The 23,698-nt window shown below is 37.2% G+C and overlaps 1 protein-coding gene and 1 long non-coding RNA gene across 4 annotated transcripts in view; one reads left to right on the plus strand and one right to left on the minus strand.

The window, feature by feature from the left end:
- The window catches only part of SERPINA12 (serpin family A member 12), a 34,139-nt gene extending 22,035 nt beyond the window's left edge, over positions 1-12,104 (plus strand). For all 3 annotated transcript variants that reach the window (XM_072630333.1, XM_072630332.1, XM_072630334.1), the window contains 2 exons: positions 6,972-7,119; positions 11,843-12,104. In XM_072630333.1, coding sequence (XP_072486434.1) covers positions 6,972-7,119; positions 11,843-12,028 — 334 coding nt within the window. In that variant the 3' untranslated portion in view covers positions 12,029-12,104. The remainder of the gene's footprint in view (positions 1-6,971; positions 7,120-11,842) is intronic.
- The window catches only part of LOC140518312 (uncharacterized), a 68,273-nt gene that overhangs the window by 19,059 nt on the left and 25,516 nt on the right, over positions 1-23,698 (minus strand). Inside the window, exons 2-3 of the long non-coding RNA XR_011971898.1 lie at positions 13,471-13,530; positions 12,603-12,731 (exon numbers count right to left, since the gene is read on the minus strand). This is a non-coding gene — a long non-coding RNA (uncharacterized lncRNA). The remainder of the gene's footprint in view (positions 1-12,602; positions 12,732-13,470; positions 13,531-23,698) is intronic.

Here is a 23,698-nt window from a genome sequence, read left to right on the forward strand (position 1 = left end):
TCCAAGATCATGGAGCATGTATCCAGAGGATTTGGCCAATCTCATCTCATCTATCAGCAATGTCCTTCAGAGACTGACTGATTTACCTAAAGGGACTGGTCTCTGAATGGGAAAATAGAAGGGAAAAACCTCAATCCTAATTTAATAGTTGGTTATTAATATAATAGAAAAATAATCATTACTTTCACATATCTGTAAAAGGAGCTGGAATAGTAAATGGCAAACCACTCCAATATCTTTGCCAAAAAAAACCCAATGGGGTCACAAAGAGTTGGACATAACAGAAAAGGATTGAACTTGGTATAGAAGGTCTGGAGAAAACATCCTTTATTGATCCTAAATTGTAACTATCCTGCAATATATAGTCTTCAAGCATTGCCTGGGGCAGTAAGGAATCTGTCTGTCTATCTGTGTTTGTCCTTTGTTTTCAAAGAAGACCATGACATCAAAGAAATGATGACATGACTTGTACTTGATTTTGTTTTGAGTGAGGGAGGGATGTGCAAGGTCACCAGACTCACTTTCCTCTCCTGAGCCATCTGGATCCAGTGACCAGATATTCATTAGGATAACTGGAGAAGGCCTAGGATGCACTAGGAGACCTTGGCCTATTCAGGTACTCACTTAGTGTGAGTAAGGCCATTCAGTGAATAAGCCTCTCTAAGAAGTAATCAGGGAATGGTCCCTTTAGGGAGCAAAAGAAAAAATAAGTAAATCAAACTGGGAGGGAAAGAGCAACAGTTACTACTGATAATCACTCTGAAGCCAGGAAGGTCCAGAAAACAGTCATTAAGTGGAGTATGGGCAGGGACCTATTGGTGTGCAATCTGTGGACTTCAGAGTGCATTGGGTTAAAGGTTTTGGGAGAGAGAGGAGAGAGAGAGAGAAAGAGGAAGGGAGAGAGGGAGGGGAAGAGGGAGGGAGGGAGGGAGAAAGGAAGGAAGGAAGGAAGGAAGGAAGGAAGGAAGGAAGGAAGGAAGGAAGGAAGGAAGGAAGGAAGGAAGGAAGGAAGGAAGGAAAGAAGGAAGTCAGTTCTAATCTTTCCACTACCCTCCATCGCCTCTTACAGTACCACCAGTCTCCAGGTGAGGGTGGAGGTGATAACCTTCCTTGATAGGTCCTAACTTGTATTTTGAGAGAACTGATTTTGTTCATGTGAAATAGCAGATATTTCCCATGGTTCTTCCCCCTGTCTCTCCTAGTAGGCCCAAGTCATCATTCAACCGGTGTTTAATGAACCCTTGCTAATTACAGTAGGTGAGACAGGATCCCACAGCATCCTTCTGTAGCCTGAAGGGCTTCCTGTCAAGTTGGGCAGAGAAAACGTAGAAGGCGAAAAGTCCAACAAGGCAAAAGTTAAATGACTCTACAAGACAACATTCTAAGAAATGGTGGAGGGAGCATAGGAGAAATATCAAACAAATAATACAAGCAATGAAACTAATAGTGTCCCAAATGACAGCCCATTCCTGATACCCCCTACCCTAGTCAGATAACATGTGTTCAGTCATTGGCACTACATTTTAGGAGAGATATTGCTAAGTTGGAACATGTCCAAGGTAAGGAAGAGATTCAAAACCAAATAATGTGAAGAAAGGCTGAATGACTTGAGAATGTTCAACCTGGAATAGAAAAAAATAAAATAAAACTGAGCAAGTGTGGTGTTGGGGGAGGTATGGTAGGGGGGGTTAGTATATAGCAACTACCTTCAAACATCTGAAGTTTTAATATAGAAAAGAGTTCAGATATATTGTAACTGGCTCCCAAGGATAGATTTAGGACCAAGAGGTGAACACTACAAAGTAGCACATTTCACCTCGACATAAGGAATTTCATAAGCTGCCTCCCACAGTGGAATATCCACTTTTACAAAGGCTAGAGATGGGAAGACCAAGTAGGGAGCTATCGTATTGCTTGAATTGTCGGTATTTAGGTGGCTATGCCAAGATGGTAGCAACAGGATGAAGAAGATGGGCCTTAGACCTCCAGCAAAGAGGAAGAGAGTTTCTCTTTCCTACTCCTGCTGTGGCTGTGGCTACAACCACAAGGTTGCAAATACATGGGATTACTTAGGTAAATTGGAATCCTTGGTCACCTTCCACTTTCCATTTTCTTCTCTGATTGTCGGCCAAAACCCAGCAATCTGGAGATATGGATGTTTTCAACTGTGGTCATTACTTAATGAGTTCTATGGGTGAAGAGTTTCCAATCCAGGGGTGCTGGCAACCCAAGAGGAGACGACTTCAAAATAGTAGCCAAGGGAATTCTACAAGAGAAGGACTCGAACATAAGCCTAAGACATGCCCTGGCCATTTAGGATTTCCAGATCTCTTGAGTTGTTTGAATAGTGCAGCAGATTTGAGGTGAATATTAATTGTCTGTTCAGCAGTCCCGCAAAGTTCTTTACCTCTCAAAAAAGTTCAATGAGTGTGAAGAATTATTCGTTTTATATTTTTCTATGTTTGTTAATGAATGACTTTGAGTTCTTGGGTGTCTTAAGCATTTTCTGTGGTGGAGGAAAACAACCTATAAATTCATGTCTTATATTCATATTATTAACTTGAGTTTCCTTTTCTGAAGAGAATCTTGTTTATAATAGAATAGAACTCAAAGAAGCGAGTTAACAAATAAGAAAAACATAACATAATAGCCTCTCATACTTTCTATACTCTTCTAGGAGGTAAAGACAACTTGGTATGAATAGCAGAAGTGATTTTTTAAATTCACCTCTGGTTTGCACCATCCAAGCAATTCTCAGGGTCCAGATTTTCCAGTTGACCAGATCATGTCTTGGACTTTCTTCTGCTACAGAATCCTTCTGAAAGTATAGTTTTTCTCTTTGGAGAAATGATATTATTGTAAACATCATTCAATAGCCAGCACTTAACAGGAGAAAGCATCCAACTTCTGTAACTGATGAAGTTACTAACAGGCTTGTAAAGGTCCATTTCTCAGGGTCACTGTTTACTAGCCTATGCCTAAGGGGAGAAAAAAGGAAAGTAAAAGAAATAACCAGACATAAGGTTCAGTGTCAGGCATAGTGTTCAGTCAGTTGTCAGTCATGTCTGACTTTTTGTGACCCCATTTGGGGTTTTCTTGGCAAAGATACTGGAGGGGTGTGCCATTTCCTTCTCCAGTTCACTTTACAGATGAGGAAATTGAGGCAATCAGGGTCAAGTGACTTGCCCAAGGATCACATAGATAGTAAATGTTTGAGGCCACATCTGAACTCATGAAGATGAGTCTTCCTGACTTCATTCCTGACACTATCCACTGCACCACCTAGCTCTCTATAGGCCAATTGTCATTGCCATGTGTTCAAGTTATAGTCCAACATTAATGCTGGGGATAGAGAAGTGGGGGGAAGGGAAAGAGACAATAGGGAAGAACATGCAAATACTCTCTCCTCTTGCCAAAAGTCTAAAGGGAGAAAAAATTCCCAAAGAAAAGAGCTGGCTATTTCTCTTTAGTTCCTCTTACAACTCACTCCTTGGGGAGTTCCTCCTTATTCTTTGACCATTCATCATCTGCATAACTTCTCAATTATGAGAATGGAACACTAAAGAACTGCTGAGTCATTTCAGCAAAGGATAATGTTCATTCAGCAAAGGGACTAGACTTTATGTCCACTCCAGGGATTACCCCTATTACATTTTCATTTCCATTTTTGTAGGCCTTGTACTTTCCCCGCCTTGTTCTGTTTACTTCATTTCGCAGCAATTTGTGTAAGTTTTCCCAAACTTCCCTGAATTATTTATATATGTCCCACATCTCTAAATCACTTTCTCCGTAACAACTCTGTGAAGTGAGCAGTATAATCACTATTCATTCTCTCTCTCTCTCTCTCTCTCTCTCTCTCTCTCTCTCTCTCTCTCTCTCTCTCTCTCTTTCTCTCCCCCCGCCCCCCCCCCCCGTAACTTGCCAAGGGGTTACCCATGTCTCTTCTGATTCAAAGTTAAAGATTTATTCCATTGTACCACACCACTTTTTGCTTTAGATCAAAGAATGATAGAATGCAGAATGTCAGACCTGAAAGAGACCTTAGATTAAATGACATGCAGATGATTATCTAGAGCAGTGATGTCATACTCAAATAGAAACAAATCCCTCAGGGCTGCATATTGACTTAGAAAACCACAAATTAGCATTATCTATGTTGCATTATATTTTTTATTTTATTAAAATTTCTCAATCGCATTAATTTTGTGGCAGGGCACTGGAAAGTTTTGTAACCTGCATGCTGTCAGCTGGCTATATGTTTGGCACATCTAATACTCTACCCTCTCATTTTCCAGAGGAGAAAACTTAGGCCCAGAGAGGGGAAATGATTTGCACATCATCACAGCACATAAATAGTCAAAAGGCAGAGTCAAGGACAGAACCCAGATCTGTTGACTCCCAACCCAATGTTCCTGACTCTGTGCCATAATGTGATGCTAAAAAGAAATCTACACAGGCAGCTGTGCCCATCTGTTTGGCCCTTGATGCTGATTCAGTCCTACCAGCCAGGCCATGTGATCTATGAAAGGATGTCTTGTCTATGGTTAGCATAAAGTCTCTATCTGATAGGGAAGAAATGTTCCTAACTGTTGCAGATGTTGTTAGATAAAATCGCAATTATATGAAAAATATGTAATACACCCAAAGGATAGGTCACCTCATTCACAAAGGCAACCCAACAGGTTTGCATTCAGGTCACCAGAAAAGAAACACAAAGCAAAGTCTGAATGGGATATTCCTCAACTTCTTGGTAATCATGCAATGGCAATAATTTAGACTTTAAGAAAATTTAAACATTTTTAAAAGGTTATTGGTAGCTTTTGTTTTTTACATCACTATCATTTCCAAACATATCTGCCCTCTTGTTCTTTGTACCCATCCAACCCTAACCATTTTTTTGTAACAAAGAATAAAAAAAAAGAAAAAAATTCTTCAAGTTCAACAAAGTCAAAGTCAATATATCAGCCAAGTCTGATAATACATGCAATGTTTTGTACTTATGATCTCCCACTTTTACAAACAAAAAAAAAAAGGAAAAGGAGAAACATTATTTCCTCTCTCTACAGAGCCAATCTTGATCTGTAGTGGAGTTTTCTTTATGGTTGCTGCTGCTGTTGCTTCTTATCTTTCCTCATTATGGGTGCTTCATTAATATAGATGTTCTGTTAGGAGGGTCACTCTTGAACATTTTAGACTAGACAGGGTTTCTAAGGTTCTTTCAAGCTCTGACATTCTATAATTCTCTGGTTTTAGGCTCTAAGTTCACCCTATGCTTTTCTTCTCAGTCTTCTCTATGTCTGGCAGCTACATTCCACCCTGACTTTTTGTCAGTCCTGAGATTCCAGGGGATAAGATGGCCAGGTCATATTTTGCATCTCTAAAGGATTTCAGCTCGCCCATGTAATTATTTGAAGATCCTATTCAGGTCTTACCTAGCTGAGTTGAGATACACTCAGTCAAAGTAGGGGAGTGGGAATAGGTGAATTTCTGGTTTGGCCTCTTTATTGAATACCCCAAATTATCATGTGATGTTTGTTACATGTGGCTTTGCCGTATCCTCCCTCCCTTCCAAAGGCTGATGGAAATTTCCATCAGGAAGAAGACCTTTGGTGGCTCCTCTCACACCCCCTTGCCCCCAATCCCAAGAACTTATATTGTGAGCACTCTTTGTTCTGGGATCCTTTTCTTCTCTCACTACACCATTTCACTTGGTGAAAGCAGCTCCCATGGGTTTAAAGATCATCCCTATGCAAATGTCTCCCAGATTTATACCTAATTCTAATCTATCTCCTAATCTCTAGCTCTATATTACCAAATGCTGGGCAACTAGGTGGTGTAGTAGAGTGCTGGGTCTGGAGTCAGGAAGACTCTTCCTCCTGAGTTCAAATCCAGCCTCACATACACATTTCACTTTTCAGTCATTGCAAAGACATAGAGTTTTTGAGCAGTGGGAGTGGAAAATAGAAATCTCAACTTTCTTAATAAGGTAAGGGACAATGCTATCTGCTCAGAGAAAGCAGGGTGAGGCTGGTATTCAGGGCTTGAGGAAAGTGGAAAAGCCATTGTGGGGAGAGTAATAGGCAGTTGAACAGAGATGAAAAGGACTGATATACAGCGCAGGCACAGTCAAGATCAGATAGCATGAATGTGTAGCAGGCACAGTCAACAGGGTTTATTGTTATGTTCTGGCAGCATGTTTCGGCTCTAGAGTAGAAGTCAAAAAAGAGATTTGGACAGAGAACTGGAAGGACAAGAGGATATGATGAGAGGGCAAGTTTCAGAGTTTACGAATTTAGACATAGTGCAGTTTGGGGTGATGGCCATGTTGAAAAAAAGGTCTGTGTCTGTGTGTCTGTCTTTCTGCCTCTGTTTCTCTCTGCTATACACACACACGCACACACACACGCACGCATACACACACACACACACACACACACACACACACACACACACACACACACACACCTGGCAATGAGTGGGTGATGTAGAGAAAAACTATTAGCCCTTACTTCGCTTTACGCTTTGGTCACTAAATGAAAAATCCCTCTAAGAGAGTAAAAACATGAAACTGTTCTCAAGGTGAGATGAATGAATGAAGTTCAAGATGAATGAATGTTCATCATAGGATCATATATCTAGTACTGACAGAGATCTTAGAGAAGACTGAATCCCACGCCCTAATTTTACTGGTGAGGAAACTGAGGCCCAGAAAGGTAAAATCATTTATCCAAGGATGCACAGATAATAAAGTAGCAGAACCAGGATTTTGATTGCAGTTTTTTTATAAGGAAAAATAGATGACCATCAAGGAATAAAAGTTGATGAATTGGAAACTGGAAATGCCTATTTCACAAAATCATGTAGAGCCAGCTTCACTCCCAAGGCACTGTAAAAGTACTATTTAAACCACAGAACATACATGCTTTAAAAATCCCTACTGGAACTTTTCTCTAATGATTTTATTTCTCTAGTTCTGTTGATGTGTCTTTGCCCAAGTTTTCTATCTCTGGTACCTATGACATGAAAAAGTGTCTCTCTGGGCTTGGTGTCACCCGAATCTTTGATGGAAGTGCTGACCTCACCAGAATCAGTCCCCAGAAGACCCTGAAAGTTAGCCAGGTAAGACAATCAAACCTTAACTTTGAACTGTAGTTATCATTCCTTTGTAGCCTAGGATATGGCACACCTTCATTTTTCAATCACATTTCACTTTGTTGAAGTTTTTGTTTCAGGTGGTTGTAGAGCAAGTTCATATATCAAATGCAACATAAACCATTACAATGCAGTTGCGATCATCATCATTTTTGTCCCAACAGAGACAGACATGTTACTTTGCACAGAGTAGGAACTCTATAAATATTGCTTGAATGAATGAACGAGAAATTGAATTTGACATGAGAAATATACCTTAATTGCCTAATATGTTTTAATTGTTTTCAAATTCTTAGCTGTGCAGCTCTTCTTACATACAATTGGCTTTGGGAAAACATAGAATGTCCACTACAGAGAAGAGACCATATCTTGGCTATTATCTCAGGGAGTTTATGAGAAGTATGGTCTAATGGAAATAGTGGCAATATGAGGCAGAAAATCCCAAAGTTATCAAGTCAAGAGACATCCTGAATCCAGGCCTAGTACTCTATCTACTGTATCACTTAGCTGCCCCTGGTCTCAAAAAGATAAATTTTTAAAATCCCTTCTCCTCCTCTTCCAGAGATTCTTATCATTACCAATGTGATCTATCTCCTTAAACCACCTATGGGTGGAATTAGTCATCAAATAAGCATTTTTACCCATCTACTAGAAGCCAAGAATTGTGCTAGGTACCGAGAATACAAATACAATCAATGAAACAAAACCTACACACAAGTAGCTTACATTCTATCAGGGGAGACAACAAAGATACAGATAGATAGATAGATAGATAGATAGATAGATAGATAGATAGATAGATAGATAGATAGATAGATAGATAGATATATGTGTGTTTGTATGTATGCATGCATATATAATGCATATATGTAATACATATAAAGAAAATAGATACATATAAATACTAAGCAATTAAATATAATCTAGTTTGAGAGGGAATGTACTAGCAGTTGAGATTTGGGACTCAGGAAACTCAAGAGGAAATACTGAAAAACGAGAGGGATTCTATGATCTGAGTACATTCTACGCATGGAGAAGAATCAGTGCAAATCGATGGGAACAAAAGATGGAATTCTGTGTGTGCAGAATAGAAAAGAAAGCCAATTTGGTTGGATCATACAGTATAGGAGGAAGTATGATATATTATGGTGCCCAAAAGATACACTGAAAAATTTTGGAAACTAAAATAAGAGACTTTATATTTTAATCTAGAGGCAATAGGAAGTCACTAGAGCTAAGTAGAGAAGAGACATGGGTAGATACACACTTAGGAAATCACTTTGGCAGCAGTGTGGATGATAGACTAAAGTAGGGAGAGACTTGAGGAAGGGAACAATTAGAAGGTCATTACAATAATCTAGGTAAGAGGTTATAAGGACTTGAACTAGAGTAGAGAAAAGAAGATAGATGTGAAGTATATAGTGAACCAGTCTGTGAAGTAGTATTAAAACTCAGGAGAGGTTAGGGCTAGAGATAAGGATCTGGGAGTCATCAACATATAGGTGGCAATCAAACTTCTGGGAACCAATGTGATCACCAAGAGTGTTTATAGAAAGAGAAAGATAGAGGTAGAATAATGTAGGAGATGATGTCAGCTCATTAAAAGGAAGAAATTCTTTAAAACTACAATCATGTGACAACGTAGGACCTCACAAGGTCATGAATTCTCTATTACTGAAAGCATTCAGATATAGACTGTGCATATAGAAAATTCAAGGTTCAGGGAACAGGTTCTAAGTTGTCTTCAAAAATCATAGAATTCTGGAGTTGGAAATGACTACCAAGATCATCTAATCACACACACACACACACACACACACACACACACACACACACACACACACACACACACACCTGAACAGAAATCCCATCTAGAATATCCATAACAAGGATGATGAATACAAAGCAGAAGAATATTTGGAAGGGTATAAACTTATGGTCAGATAGTGGAATTCTATAATTCTGAACTCAAGGAATAGGGTACATTAGTAATGATGATATCAGTGACATGAGATCAACAGCTGTGGGGGGTTAGTTTGGAGTGAAGAAGCTTATGAGAGTTGAAGGGCCTGATGAAGTCAAAAGTAGGAGTATTTAAGGAGACATCTACATGTATATTGAAATCCTCAAATATAGGGTCATGGATAAAGAGTAGAGATGAAAACAGAGAAGCAGTATTGAGAAAGAAGTGAGAATGCCACCAGGATCTGAAAAAGGCTACCTATAAGAACGTACAAACCAGAAAGAAAGAAAGATCTCTGGGTGTTGGTAGCAAGGAGTAGGTCTAAAAGTGGCAGGTAGGAGTGGGAAATATGCCTAAAGCTCTTTCAAGCTCACTATCTAATGACATTATGATCCTCAATGGTTTTCATAACCATTCTGATAAACTAGTCTTCTGCTTCACAAATTTTATCAGTTATAATGCCAAAGGTTAAATCCCATGAAAACAAATACAGTATCATAACTATAAAGTCTATATAAGAAAAAAGATTTCCAAGTTCCAGCCCGGGGCCCATTTCTTTTGAGTAAAATTTGATATGGCAAAATTCCAAGACAACAAAAGAACTTGGAAGTATCCTTGGAACTGGGGGAACTGGGATTTGACCCTTCCTCTGTCATCTCATTTATTTCAACATCTCTATCATATAGGAAACAATCTGTAGTTATATGCCATAATGTGAAAAAATCATTAGTAGACTTCTGGGTCAGATGACCACCAACATGGCAGATTTTCTTTCTCCAACCCCTTTTACTCTCAAGAAGAGAGACTGGGTTTTTGATTTCACTAGTTATAAGGAGCTCCTAGCCAAGTAAATTCCTTAAATCAGTGTCAATATCTTCTCTAAAACAATATTAAGGAAAGAAATGGGAAAAACACAAGACTAACTCACAACTTAAAATATAAATAGACTAAAATATCCAATCAAAAGAAAGTAGCAGAAAAGATAAGAAAGTAAAATCTCACAATCTTTTTCTACCCCCTCAAAAAAAACTCATCTAAAAAAGTAAAGACACATAAAAAATTAAACCAAGAGGCTAGAATGCAACTTGCTGTACACATCAGGTGGATCAAGAACAAACAAATAAACAAAAACAGGAGTTGTAACCATTCTATCATAACAAAACTAATTAAAGTTCCAAGAATATATTTTATTGACCTAAGCAAAATAATAGCAGAATACATTTGGAGGGGAAAAAGGACGGAGAATATTAAGGGGAATAGTGGGGGCAGGGAGTAGGAAAAAAGAGGGATTAGGGCTTCCAGACTGCCAGCAATATTTTAAGGCAGGAATAATCAAAATAATTTGGTTCTGATTTAAAAAAAAAAAAAACAAGAAAATCAGTGGAATCACAGGGCAAATAAGAGTCAGAAATAAGTGAACTAATAATAAAAAGTTTGATAAAGCACAAACATAAATTGCCTAGAAAAAAATCCCTATTTGATAAGAATTTCTGGAAAAACTGAAATGTAGTCTAGCAGAAATTAGGTGGAGTCCCACATCTTACACTAAATGCCACAATACACGAATACCTGACATGAATAATAATGATCATGCCGTATGGGGGCATCTGTGGAATCTTTACTCCCCAGACCAACTCCTTGACTTCACTCACATTCTCCCTCCCAGGCAGCCAGGTGGCACAATGAATAGAACACTGGACCCAGAGTTAGGAAAACTTGAGTTCAAATACAGTCTTAAAAATACTTACTTTTTACAGCAAGTCACTTAACTTCTGTCTGCCTCAGTTTCCTCAACTACAAAATGGGAATAATAATGGCACCAACTTTCCAAAACTGGGTTATTTTAGAGATTAAATGAAGTAATATCCATAGGTCATGCTTAATAAATACTCATTTCCTTTCTTCCCCCATCTCTACCTATTACCATTTCAGTCATTCTTCTAACCCCAGTTCAAATGCTACCTCCTTCATGAAGCCTTCCTTTATCCATAAAAAGATCCTAACATTTAGAAAAACTCATTTCATAAAGGAGAAAGCTGAGGCCCAGAGAGATTAAGTGATTTGTCTAAAGTCACACAGAACCAGAATTTAAAATGAGGTCCTCAGACTCAAAACCCAGTCTTTTTATCACTGTGCCATCAATTGGTCCTCTAGCTGAAACCAATCTCTCCCGTATCTGACTTCATAGCATTTTTTACTTCTCATAAGTTTATTCAGATACATGCCATTTTTCCCTACTACATTTTAAACTCCTTGAGAAGAAGGAACAGAGTCCTATTAATTTTATATATCTCACAACTCCGAGCATAGACCTATGCACATTGTGGTTTTTTGTTTGTTTTGGGGAGAAGAGTGTTGAAAATCCAGATGTGATTTACTCCTTTAACCCATAGGTTGTCAATTCCTCTGTAACTTTTATTCTTAGAGTTGACTAATTAAGAGATTAAGTCAAGGCAAAGCTTCTGTCCCATAGCCTACTGCCTCCCATTTCATAGATAAATATACATATATATGTATGTATGTACATATATATATACATACATATACATATACATATACATATATATATATATATATATACCCTAGATGCTTAGGAAAAGATTGACTAGCTAGATGAATGAAATCAATTCAGTTTATTGTTCCATCCTAGATTGAGTTGTTGCACATGAAGAATGGAGAGCCTTTCAAAGAGTTTGATTAACTGACTCTTTGGTGTCTCCTCTTTAGGCTGTTCATAAAGCTGTGTTGAAGATGGATGAAAAAGGAGCAGAAGCTGCTGGAGGAACTGGCATTGAGACCCTGCCAATGACTGTTCCCCAAATCATTAAACTCAACACACCCTTCGTAATGATAATTACAGATGACATAACCCAGTCTGTTCTCTTCATGGGAAAAATAATGAACCCTAAATGAAATTCAAATAGCAAGCATCTCTGAGGTTGCCTAAGGTTTCTTGCTGCTGTCTCTGAATAAACATTGTGACTTGAAATTGTTGAACTGGTTTTCACTGGAAATGATCACAGTCATAATTCACGTGTGTGGTTCTCCACAGCAACTCAGACCCACTACTTTCTATTGGTTGGTGGGTGATTTAGTATGAATCAAAGCATGGTGGAGGAGAATGTAAGTTGGATTTGAAGTCAGAGGGCCTGGGTTCATAGGATCATAGATTTAGAGGTAAAACCATCTAGTTCAATGCCCTCATTCAAAAGATAAGGAAACGGTCCAGAGATGTTAAATAATTTACCTATCTAATGTCATACAATTACGAAGTAATAGAGCCAGGAATTAAACATAATTCCTTTGGCTCTTCCTGGTTTTTGTGCAAACTCTGCACCTCAGTTTCCTCATCTGAAAAATGAGGAAGTAGGAATGGATAACCTGTAAGATCCCTCTCAGAGGCACATCTTGATTCCTAAGCTGCACAATGAATTTCCCAGCTGTGTTCTAATTGTCAATAAATAGCCACACACACACAAAAACTCACCATGTCCCTTTTTAACTAATGTGGCTCATTTTTTGTGAGGAGGAACAATGGGTAGCTGCCTTTTTAGATGGATTTCAGGAATATTTTCCTTCCCCCAGTAGTTCAAAATCCAACATTAGAGCTTCATTCCTGTGGGTGAAAAAAAAAATCTGTTCACTGACACAATAGAAATTTCTGGGAGAGAAAACCTGCTAAGCCTTGTTGGCCATCTGTACCTCAGTAAAAATGGGTTTATTGGAGTTTTTCTGGGAGTCAGTTTGGCTAAGAAGAGGGAGAATAAGGAGACCAGAGGAGAGAAAGTAGGGATGAAGAAGAAGTAATGCAGAGAGGGAGAAGGGGCATAGGAAAAAGAGACTGGGAAAATCAAAAACAAATTTCTGGTTTGTCAAGCATGAGCCTTGCAGTTAGCCCCTAAAGTAGGCTTAGGACAGCCAGACTCTCCCAAGGCACAACCCAAAATGTAACAATGGCACATCATTTCCACCAGAGGGTGCATTGTGGGCAGCCTTTAAACTCTCCCAGGCTCCAGAGCTTACCCCTCCTGCACTCCAAGTTTCTGGAAACTCTTCCTCTTACTGACCTAGTAATCATCTCTGCCTCCTCATTTTCATAGAAAAGCCATTATATCTTCCCTAAATAGCTAGGAAGAAATTGATCCAGCCTCTCGATATATAGTTTTAAAACTGTAAACTCTTCAAAGAGTATGATGCAGTTGAGAAAGCCTTTCAAAGGCATCAGCATGGTAGGATTTAGAGATAGAAAGTAACTTTGGGATCATTTAGCCCACCTCTCCCATTTTCATGTGTAGTTCTTAAAGGTGATCACACTGACAGTGAGAAGAAATGCCAGAATGCAAAATCAGACTTACCAATTCACTCCTGGGGTTGTATTAGTCATTTTCTCTCTCTGGTCTTTAATTTGTTCTTCACTAGAATAAAGAAATTGGACTAGTTCTCTTAAGGTCCATTCTTCTATTGTTACTATTCTGATATAAGGTATTTCTCAGTTCTAATCTTTTATGTTTTATGGTCATTTCCATTTTTACATTCTACATCTCATTTAAGAAAATTAATCACAACAAACCTTTACTAAACACCTAGTATATACCAGGCACTGGGGAGCAGAGAGCCAGTCTCAGAGCCAAGAAAGTCTCAATTCAGCTTACACCTCTAACATATGACCCTGAGCAAGTCAATTTTTCATTTATGTTTTCTTCCACCTCCTACCTTGCATATAAATTTTTTAAAAGAGAGAGAAAAAAAACTTTTATAGCAAATTAGCATATTTAAGCAAACAAATTCTTGTAAGGACCACAGTCAAAAAATCTATGTTTCATTCTGTACCCTGAGTCCATTCAAACTTCTCTGTCAGAAGGAGGGTAGAACACTTGATCATCTGTCCCCTGGAACGACGGTTGGTCATCAGGTTGATCAGAATTCTTAAATCTTTCAGTGTTGTTTGACCTCAGTGTTATTGCCTAAAAATAATTATCCCAATTCTCCTCTCTTCACTGTGTATGAATCCATACAGGTTTTTTTGGAATGATCTCTTTATTTCTTACAGTAGAATAGTATTCCATTGTATTCATGTAACATAATTTATTTAGTCATTTCTCAATTAAAGGGGACCGTCATAGTTTCCAATTCTTTTCGGCTACCAAAAGATCTATGATAATACTTTTGTACACATTGGACCTTTTCCTCTTTCTTTGACCTCTTGCAGGTACTGCTTGGCAGTGAGGTTACTGTATTGAAGGGTAAGCACAATATAGTAACATTTGGGAGGATAGTTCCAAATCTGAGCAAGTCACTTAGTTCCTCAGAAAACTCTCTAGTATAAAACATAGAAGGGATACTACCTTCAAGGTAGTATATTCATTGGATTGGAGGTGGTGAAGGCCACATAAAATGTATTGGCAAAAAGGTAAGTAAAGCAAAAGTACAAAATAAATACACCTTTTTTCTCCCCCAATGTATCCAAAAAAATGAAAGAGAAACTAACAGAAGAGGGTGGATGAGAACAGAGCCCATCTTACTCACAGGCAAAATAGATGGTTTTCTATAATGGAACATAATTTGGGGGACAGAGGACTCCAAGTATAATTGCCTGTGATTTTACCACAACAATGTCATTCCTTCGGGGTAAAGCATAGGCTCTTATTAAAATATAGAATATTAGGAAAGGATCATATGAGTTGTTTACCATCATCAGTACCTTATGGGGGGAATGAATTTAACAGAGATTCTCCAAAATTAATAATAGCCAACATTTATATAGTGTTTATTACATGTCAGACATTGTGCTAAGCTTTTTTCAATAATTATTTCATTCTATTCTCACAACAATCTTGGGAGGTAGGTGCTATTAACATCACCATTTTAGAAATGAGGAAACTGAGGCAAACAGAAGGCAAATGACTTTCCCAGGGTCACACAACTTGTAAGTGTCTGAGGCCAGATTTGAACTCTGGTCTTCCTTACTCCAGGGTTCAGTATGCTATCAACTGTACTACCCAACTGCCCATATAAATTTGAAATTTGAATATGAGGTAGGGTACTAAGGAGATCAAGGGTACAGGATACTATCAAGGGAGGACAGAGTGGTATAGAAATGGTAGGGGACTGAAAAAGGAGCTCCCTTCTTCTAAAACCACCTCAGGCTGGCCATGGTGGTATATGCATGTAGTCCCTGCTACTTCGGAGGTTGAAGCTGATAGATCATTTGAACTTGGGATTTCTGAGTTGTAGTGATCTAAAGCCAATCCATTGTTGTTACTATTTCTAGTGCCAATATGATGAGTCCCCTGGGAATGGGGTACCATTAGTTTGCCTGAGGAAGGGTCAAGTAACCCAGGTTGAAAACAAAGCAAGTCAGAGGTAGAACCAACATGGCACAGGAAAGTCAGGAATTTGCCTGAGCTCTCCCCAGTTTCCCTCAGAAACAACATTAAATCAAACCTCTAAATGGATTCTAGAGCAACAGAACCTACAAAAAAATGAAGTGAAACAATTTTCCAGCTTAAAATAATGTAGAAGGACTTCAGGAAATGTCTGTGTCACTTGGGTAAGAGGGTAGCACAGCCCATCACAGATAGTATCTGAGCAAGCCAGCAGCAAGCTCTTAGACACAGCACAGATCAGCAACTGAGGACCCTCAGTCCTATCTCAGCAGGCTAGCTGTAAAGCCTCTAGCTCCAACACAAAAGGCAAACTGCCAGTCCTGGAAACTCTGGCACAATACGCTTGACTAGGTGAGGCCACCCCAGCACAGTGGACAAGTTGCCAGCACCTAAGGCCCCCATGCAGAAAGTCAGTGACTAGGCCCTAGGTCTTCAGCACAAATAATTTGCGATGCTGTCTCCTGTGCCCCAGGACTAGAATTCAACTTTAAAAATCATGAAATAGCCTAAAAATTAGCAAAAACAAGAAAAGAATTCTGACTATAGAAAGCTATTATGATGACAATCAAAATGCAAACTCAGAAGAAAATAATATTGTCAAAATGCCTACATGCAAAGCCTCAAAGGGGAATATGAATTGGTCTCAAGGCAAAAAAAAAAAAAAAAAAAACCTTCTAGGAAGAACTGAAAAAAAGATTTTAAAAATCAATTGAGAGGTAGAAAAATTGGGAAAGGGAAGGAGAGTTAAGAAAGAGTAAACAGCTTGGAAAAGGAAGGACAAAGCTTGAAGAAAACAATTCCTTAAAAAATACATTTGGGGGCAACTAGGTGCCCTGGAGTCAGGAGGAACAGGGTTCAAATCCAGCCTCAGATGCTTGACACTTACTAGTTGTGTGACCTTGGGCAAGTCATTTAACCCCAATTGCCTTGTCTTCCCCTCTCCAAAAAAAAAAAATACGTTTGACCAAATGGGGAAAAGAATCCACTGAGGAAAACAACTACTTAAAAAGCAGAATTGGCCAAATGGAAAAGGAGGTACAAAAGCTAACTGAAGAAAATTATTCCTTAAAAATTAGAATTTTGCAAGTAGAAGTTAATGGCTTTATGAGACATCAAGACTCAGTCAAATAAAATCAAAAGAATGAAAAAATAGAAGAAATATGAATTACCTTATTGGAAAAACAACTGACTAGAAAAATAGATCCAGGAGGTAAAATTGAAGAATTATTAGACTACTTGAGAGCCATAGTCAAAGAAAAAAAAAAAAGAGCCTGAAATTTATCTTTCAAGAAATTATCAAGGAAAACTGCCTTGAAATCCTGGAACCAGAGGATAAAATAGTCATTGAAAGAATCCACCAACCACTCCCTGAAAGAGGTCCCAAAATGAAAGCTCCAAGGAATATTGTAGCCAAATTCCCGAATCATCAAGTGAAGGAGAAAATACTACAGACAGCCAGAAAGAAACAATTCAAATATCAAGGAGTCACAATCAAGATTATATAGGACTTAGCAGCTTATACATTAAAGGATCAGAGGGCTTGGAATATGATATTCTGGAAGGCAAAGGAACTCAACCAAGCTACAAGCAAGAATCATCTACCAAGCAAAACTGAGCATAATCTTTCAGGGAAAGAGATGGACATTCAATAAAAGGGGGACTTTCAGACTTTCCTGATGAAAAGACCAGAGCTGAGCAGAAAATTCAATCATCAAATATAAGATTCAAGAGAAGCATAAAAAGGTAAATAGTAACGAAAAAATCATGCTATTCAATACAGTTAAACTATTTACATTCCTACAAGAGAAGATGATATGTTTTACTGTTGAGAACTGTATCTCTATTAGGGCAGTGAGAAGGAGGATGTGGGTACACAATTTAGATGTAAAGGCTGATGCTATAAGAAAACTGGGAGAGCAAAGAATAGTTTAACTGTCAGATTCATGGAGAACAGAATTTTTGACCAAACAAAAGATAGAGAGCACTGCAAAATGCGAAATGAATCATTTTAATTACATTAAATTGAAAAAGGTTTTGCACAAACAAACCCAATGCAACCAAGATTAGGAGGAAAGCTGAAAATTGGGAAAGAATTTTCACAATTAGTGTCTCTGATAAAAGCCTAATTTCTAAAATATATAAAGAAATGAGTCAAATTTATAAGAAAACAAGTCATTTCCCAATTGGAAAATGGGCAAAGGCTATGAGCAGATAGTTGTCAAATGAAGAAATTCAAACTATCTATAATCATAGTAAAATGTATCTAAATCACTATTGATTAGAGAAATACAAATCATAACAACTCTGAGATACCACATCACACCTATCAGATTGATTAACATGACAAAACAGGAAAATGATAAATGCTGGAGACGATGTGGGAAAATTGGAAAATTGATGCATTGTTGGTGGATTTGTGAACTGATCCAACCATTCTCAAGAGTAATTTGGAACTATTCCCAAAGGGCTATAAAAATGTGCATACCTTTTGACTCAGCAATACCACCTTGAAAGATATATGAACTGTGCTGAGTGAGGTGAGCAGAAACAGGAGAACATTGCAAACAGTTATAGCCACCTTGTTTGATGACTAACTTTGATAGACTTAGCTATTCTCAGCAATGCAAGGTCTAAGACAACTCCAAAAGGCTCATGATGGAAAATGTTATCCACATCCAGAAAAAGAACTACAGAGTCTCAATGTAGAATGCAGATCAAAGCATACTATTTGCTTTCTCTCATTTTTTTTTGTTTTATTTTGTAATTTCTTTCTTATGGTTCATCCCATTGGTTCTAATTCTTCTTTACAACATAACTAACATGAAAATATGCTTAGTATGGATGTATATGTAGAGCCTATATCAGATTGCATGCTATCTTGGGGAGTGGAGAGGGGCAGGAGATGGAGAAAATTTAAAACTCAAAAGCTTGTGCAACTGAATAGCGAAAACTAAAAATAAATTAATTAATTTTAAAAATAAATGAGATTTTTAAAAGGAGGATTTGGTTATAAGCTGATCTTGATGTAATGATATAAAAAATTAAGGGGTGAAAAAAGAATTGTACTGGGAGAAGAGAAAAGACCAAATAATGTAAATTACATCAGATGAAGAGGTGCTAAAGACCTATTACAGTAGACTGAAAGAAGGGAGAGGTTGAGCTTTGTTTGGACCTTACTCTCACCAGAATTGGCTCAAAGAGGGAATAATATAGATACTTGTCTGGGTATAGAAATTTCTCTTACCCTATTGGGAAGTAGGAGAGGAAAGGGGAAAGAAAAGGGAGACAGGTTGATAGAAGGGATGGCAGGTTGAGGGAGGCAGTAGTCAGAAGCAAAACACTGGTGAGGAGGGATAGGGTGAAAGGAGAAAGAAAAGTATAAACAAGGGGAAAATAGGAAGGAGAGAAATACACAGTTTAGTAATCATAACTGTGAAGGTAAATGGAATGAACTCTCCCATAAAATGGAACCAGATAGCAGAGTGGGTTAAAAAACAGAATCCTACAATATGTTGTTTACAAGAAACATATTTGATGTAGAGAGATACACACAGAGTAAAGGTTAAAGGGTAGCAGAATCTATGATGCTTCAGCTGGAGTAAAAACAAAATCAGGGGTAGCAATCCTGATATCAGGCAAAACAAAAGTGAAAATAGAGCTAATTAGAAGAGATACAGAAGGAAACTACATTTTACTAAAAAAAAGGACTATAAGTAATGAAATGATATCAACACTAAATATATAATCTCCAAGCGGTACAGCATCCAAATTCTTGGAGGAGAAATGAAGTGGGTTCCAGGAAGAAATAGATAGCAAAATTATATTAATGGGGGACCTCAAACTCTGCCTTTCTGAACTACATAAATCTAACCACAAAATAAGCAAGGAAGTAATTAAGGAGATGAATAGAATTTTAGAAAAATTACATATGATAGCTCTCTAGAGAAAATTTAATGGGGATAGGAAGAAATATACTTTTTGTCAGTGGCACATGGCAGCTACACAAAAAATGACCATGATTAGGGCATAAAAAATTCACAATCAAATGTAGAAAAGCAGAAATATTAATTTCATATCATGATACAATTAAAAATTACATAAAACACCATGAGAAGATAGGTTAAAAATTAATTGAAAACTAGGTAATCTAATCTTAAAGAATGAGTGACTTAAACAACAAATTAGAAACAATCAATAATTGAATCAAAAAGAAAGACAAGATAACATAATAAAATTTATGAGATGCAGTTAAAAGCAGTTCTTAGGGAAAATTTTGTATCTCTAAATGCTTATACAAATAAAATAGAGACAGAGCAGATCAAAGAATTGTTTACGCAACTAAAAAGGCTAAGAAAAAGAACAAATTAAAAATTCCTAATTAAATACCAGTTAGAAACTCTGAAAACCAAAAGAGAGGTTAATAAAGTTGAAAGCAAGAAAATGAACTAATAAATAAAACAAAGAGCTAGTTTTGTGGAAAAAGAGCAATAAAATAGATAAACTTTTAGTTAATTTGATTTTTAAAAAAAAGAAAGAAGAAAAACAAATTACCAGTATCAAAAATGAAAAGGATGAATTCACTATCAGTGAACATATATACATAAACAGATGGCACAAGGTGAGCTAAATATGAAGGGAGAATACCTTAAAAAAATGAAATTTATTGTTGCATGGAATGTACTAGGAGTAAGAGAAAAGGAGAGGTAGAATATAAGAAATCATCTCATAAAATCATCACATAAAAGAGAGAAGAAAGAGCTTTTACAATGGAGGGGAAAAGGGGGGTGATGAAAGAAAATAATTGAGCCTACTCTCATGAGATTTGGCTTAAGGAGGGAATAACACACACTCAATAGGATACGGAAATCTATTTTATCCTGTAGGAAGGCAAGGGGAAAGGGGAGATAGGAGAGGGAAGATAATGGAAGGGACAGCAAATTGGGGAAAGGGATAATCAGAAGCAAACACTATTATGGGAGGACAGGTTAAGGGAGAGAACAGAATAAATGAAGGGCAGAATAGGACAGAGGGAAATGTGGTTAGTCTTTTACAACATAACTATTATGGAAGTGCTTTGCATTGTTACACATGTATGACCTATATCGAATTGCTTGTTTTCTCAATGAGGCTGGTTGGAGAGGGAGGGAGAGATTATGGAACTCAAAGCTTTAAGAACAAATGTTAAAAATTGTTTTAGCATGCAACTGGGAATTAAGATATACAGGCAATGTAGTATAGAAAACTATTTTGCCCTACAGGAAAATAGGGGATGGAAGAAGGATGGGTAATAGAAGGGAAGACAGACTGGAGGAAGGGGTGGATAGGGTACAGGGCTGTCCTGGGGTGAGGGGTGGGGAGAGATGGGGAGACAATTTTGAATTCAAATTCTTGTATAAGTGAATGTTAAGAACATAAATAAACCATATATTTTTTAAAAGACCAAAAAATATTATAGACCAATTTCCCTAATGAATATTGTTGCAAAATATTTAAATAAAATATGTGCAAAAAGATTACAGAAATTTATCATGAAGACAATATGCTATGACCAGTTGTGATTTATACCAGGAACGCCAGGCTGGTTCAATATTAGGAAAACTATCAATATAATTGACCATACCAATAACAAAACTAACAGAAATCATATTATTGTCTCAACAGATGCAGAAAAAGCTTTGGACAAAATACAGCTCCCATTCCTAGTTTAAAAAAAAAAACACTAGAGAGCATAGAAATAATTGAAGCTTTCTGTAAAATGATAAGTAGTATCTATATAAAACCATCAGTAAGCATTATAGGTAATACAGATAACCTAGAAGGTTTCCATTTCTATACTACATTTCAAGGGTAAAATATTTCTATCAACAATTTAGATAAAGGAACGAATGACATGCTTATCAAATTTGTTCTTGATACAAAGCTGAGAGGGATAGTTCATACATGGTATTATAGCAGCAGTGTCCAAAAAGATCTTAGCAGACTTTAAAATTGGACCAAATCTAATAAAATTAATTTTACAGGGGATAAATGCAGTTTTACACTTGGTTTCAAAAAATCAATCTCACAGGTATAAAATAAGTGGAGGTACAATTAGATAATAGTTTTTTCAAAAAGATCTCTGGGTTTTAGCAGATAGCAATGTCAATAGGAATCAAAAGTAAGGGAGCAGGGAAGCTTATACAATCTTAGGCCACTTCAAAAGATGAATGAGATTAAGTAATAAGGAGACGATAGAGCTAATGTGCTCTGTCTGCCTTGGGTTCAGTTTCAGGTGTCAAATTTCACAAGGACATTGATAAGCAGGAAAGTGCCCAGACGAAGGCAGCCAAGATGATGAAGGTGCTCAAGTTCATGCTATATAAACTTCCTTGTTATCTTTTCAAGCCTTAGCTGAGCTATCTTTCTAATTTCACTGTACATTATTAAACCCTCCAATAATTTGTGGTCCAGCCAAACTATCTTCACTTTTCCTCATACAGAACACTTTATTTCCTATTCCCATATCTTTGCACTGGCCATCACTCATATCTGGAGTACACTTCTTTGCCTATTTCTACTACATAGACATTGATTTCCTTTAAGATGAAATTGAGGCATTATCTTCTGCATGAAGCTTTCCTGATTTCTCCAACTGCCTAAGACCATCCTCTTAAATTACCTTTCTTTAACTATTTTGTGCGTATTTGCATTAATTAATTTTATACTATATGCGTATGCATATATGTACATAGCACAATATAAATTGAGTGTGTGTACACATATGCGTGTGACTGTATCTCACTCACTGGGTGTCTCAATCTTGCCCAGGCTGGAATTTCAATTGCTGCTCATTGACTGATCCCACTACCAATTGGCATGGTAGTTTTTATCTGCTCTGTTTCTAACATGGACTAGTTTTCCTCTCCCTAGGCAATCAGATAGTTCCTTGTTCCTAGGGGCTCATCCTAATGTGTCTCAGATCTTAGAGTTCAAGTAATATTCTAGCCTCAGTCTCCCTGGCACCAAGGATTACAGGTGTACACTACCACTTTTATATGTAATAATCTAAACCATTAGAATTAAGCTTATTTTAAGTAGGAATTATACCATTTTTGTTTACTTGTATCCCCAGCACCTCACACACTACCTAGAATGTACTAGGTGCTTAATATATACTTGTTAACTGACTGATTGTTACAAACATTGGTTGAAAGAAATGTAAATGTTTGGCCTGAAGAAAAGAAGGCAAGATTACTCTCTTTAGATCTTTAAAGGATTATTAGGATTAGGCTCATTCTATTTGGTCTAGAAATTGCCAAGACAAATGTTTAAGTTTGAGATTTAAGGAACAACTGCCTAACAGTTAGAGCTCTCCAAAAGTGGAATGAGTTATTTGAAGCAGCAGTAGTTTTCATTTCATTGTAGACTGGATAGAGACTTCTTGTGCATATTATAAAAGAAATTCTTTTTCTGGGGGAGGTTAAACTAGAATACTTCTGAAGTACCTTACAACTTGAAAGTCTATGATTTTGTGATTTATCCAAGGTCATGTGACAAGTACAAGGCAAAGAAGGGATTTGGACATCATATCTTCTTAAAAACAGATTCTTACCATTATCTCTAATATATAATATATTATTCTGGTCTACCCTTTCCTGATTTGTCTATATCATATATTTGGGCCCTTCACAATATAATATATTTTTTTCTGATTGTTTGTTGTATGTATGTTCATCATGTTATTTCTAATATGATAGTCAAGACTGTGAGATTCTGGAGGTCAGACACCAAACCTTATTCTTCTGTATTGCTGTATGTAACTGTATTTAACACAGTGCAGAAAAGAATACAATGAGCTGAATTTAATTGTTACCAAAAGCAGATTACTTTTAAGACTTTAGGATTTTCATATAGTAGAATATAAAGTGGAATATCAATAGATTATATTGAAATTAAAGTCAAATTACACTGAATTTTTCATGTTTTATGTAGTCACAAAGTTAAGGGAATAATGCATTCCTTACAACTCAGAATAAGAAAATATAGTGAGTTGCCAAATGAAGAGAATGCAGGATTTGGAGCTGAGAATTCCAGAACTGGGTTCAAATCCCATTTCTACGGCAAATTGTCTAATCTCACTTAATCTCAACTTCCTCCTACATAAAATGTGGAGAAAATAGCTGTACCATGTAGAGTTGCTGTGGGGCTTAAATGAGAT

Source organism: Notamacropus eugenii, chromosome 1 (assembly GCF_028372415.1).
Source record: "Notamacropus eugenii isolate mMacEug1 chromosome 1, mMacEug1.pri_v2, whole genome shotgun sequence".
In the NCBI taxonomy this organism is placed as follows: Eukaryota; Metazoa; Chordata; class Mammalia; order Diprotodontia; family Macropodidae; genus Notamacropus; species Notamacropus eugenii.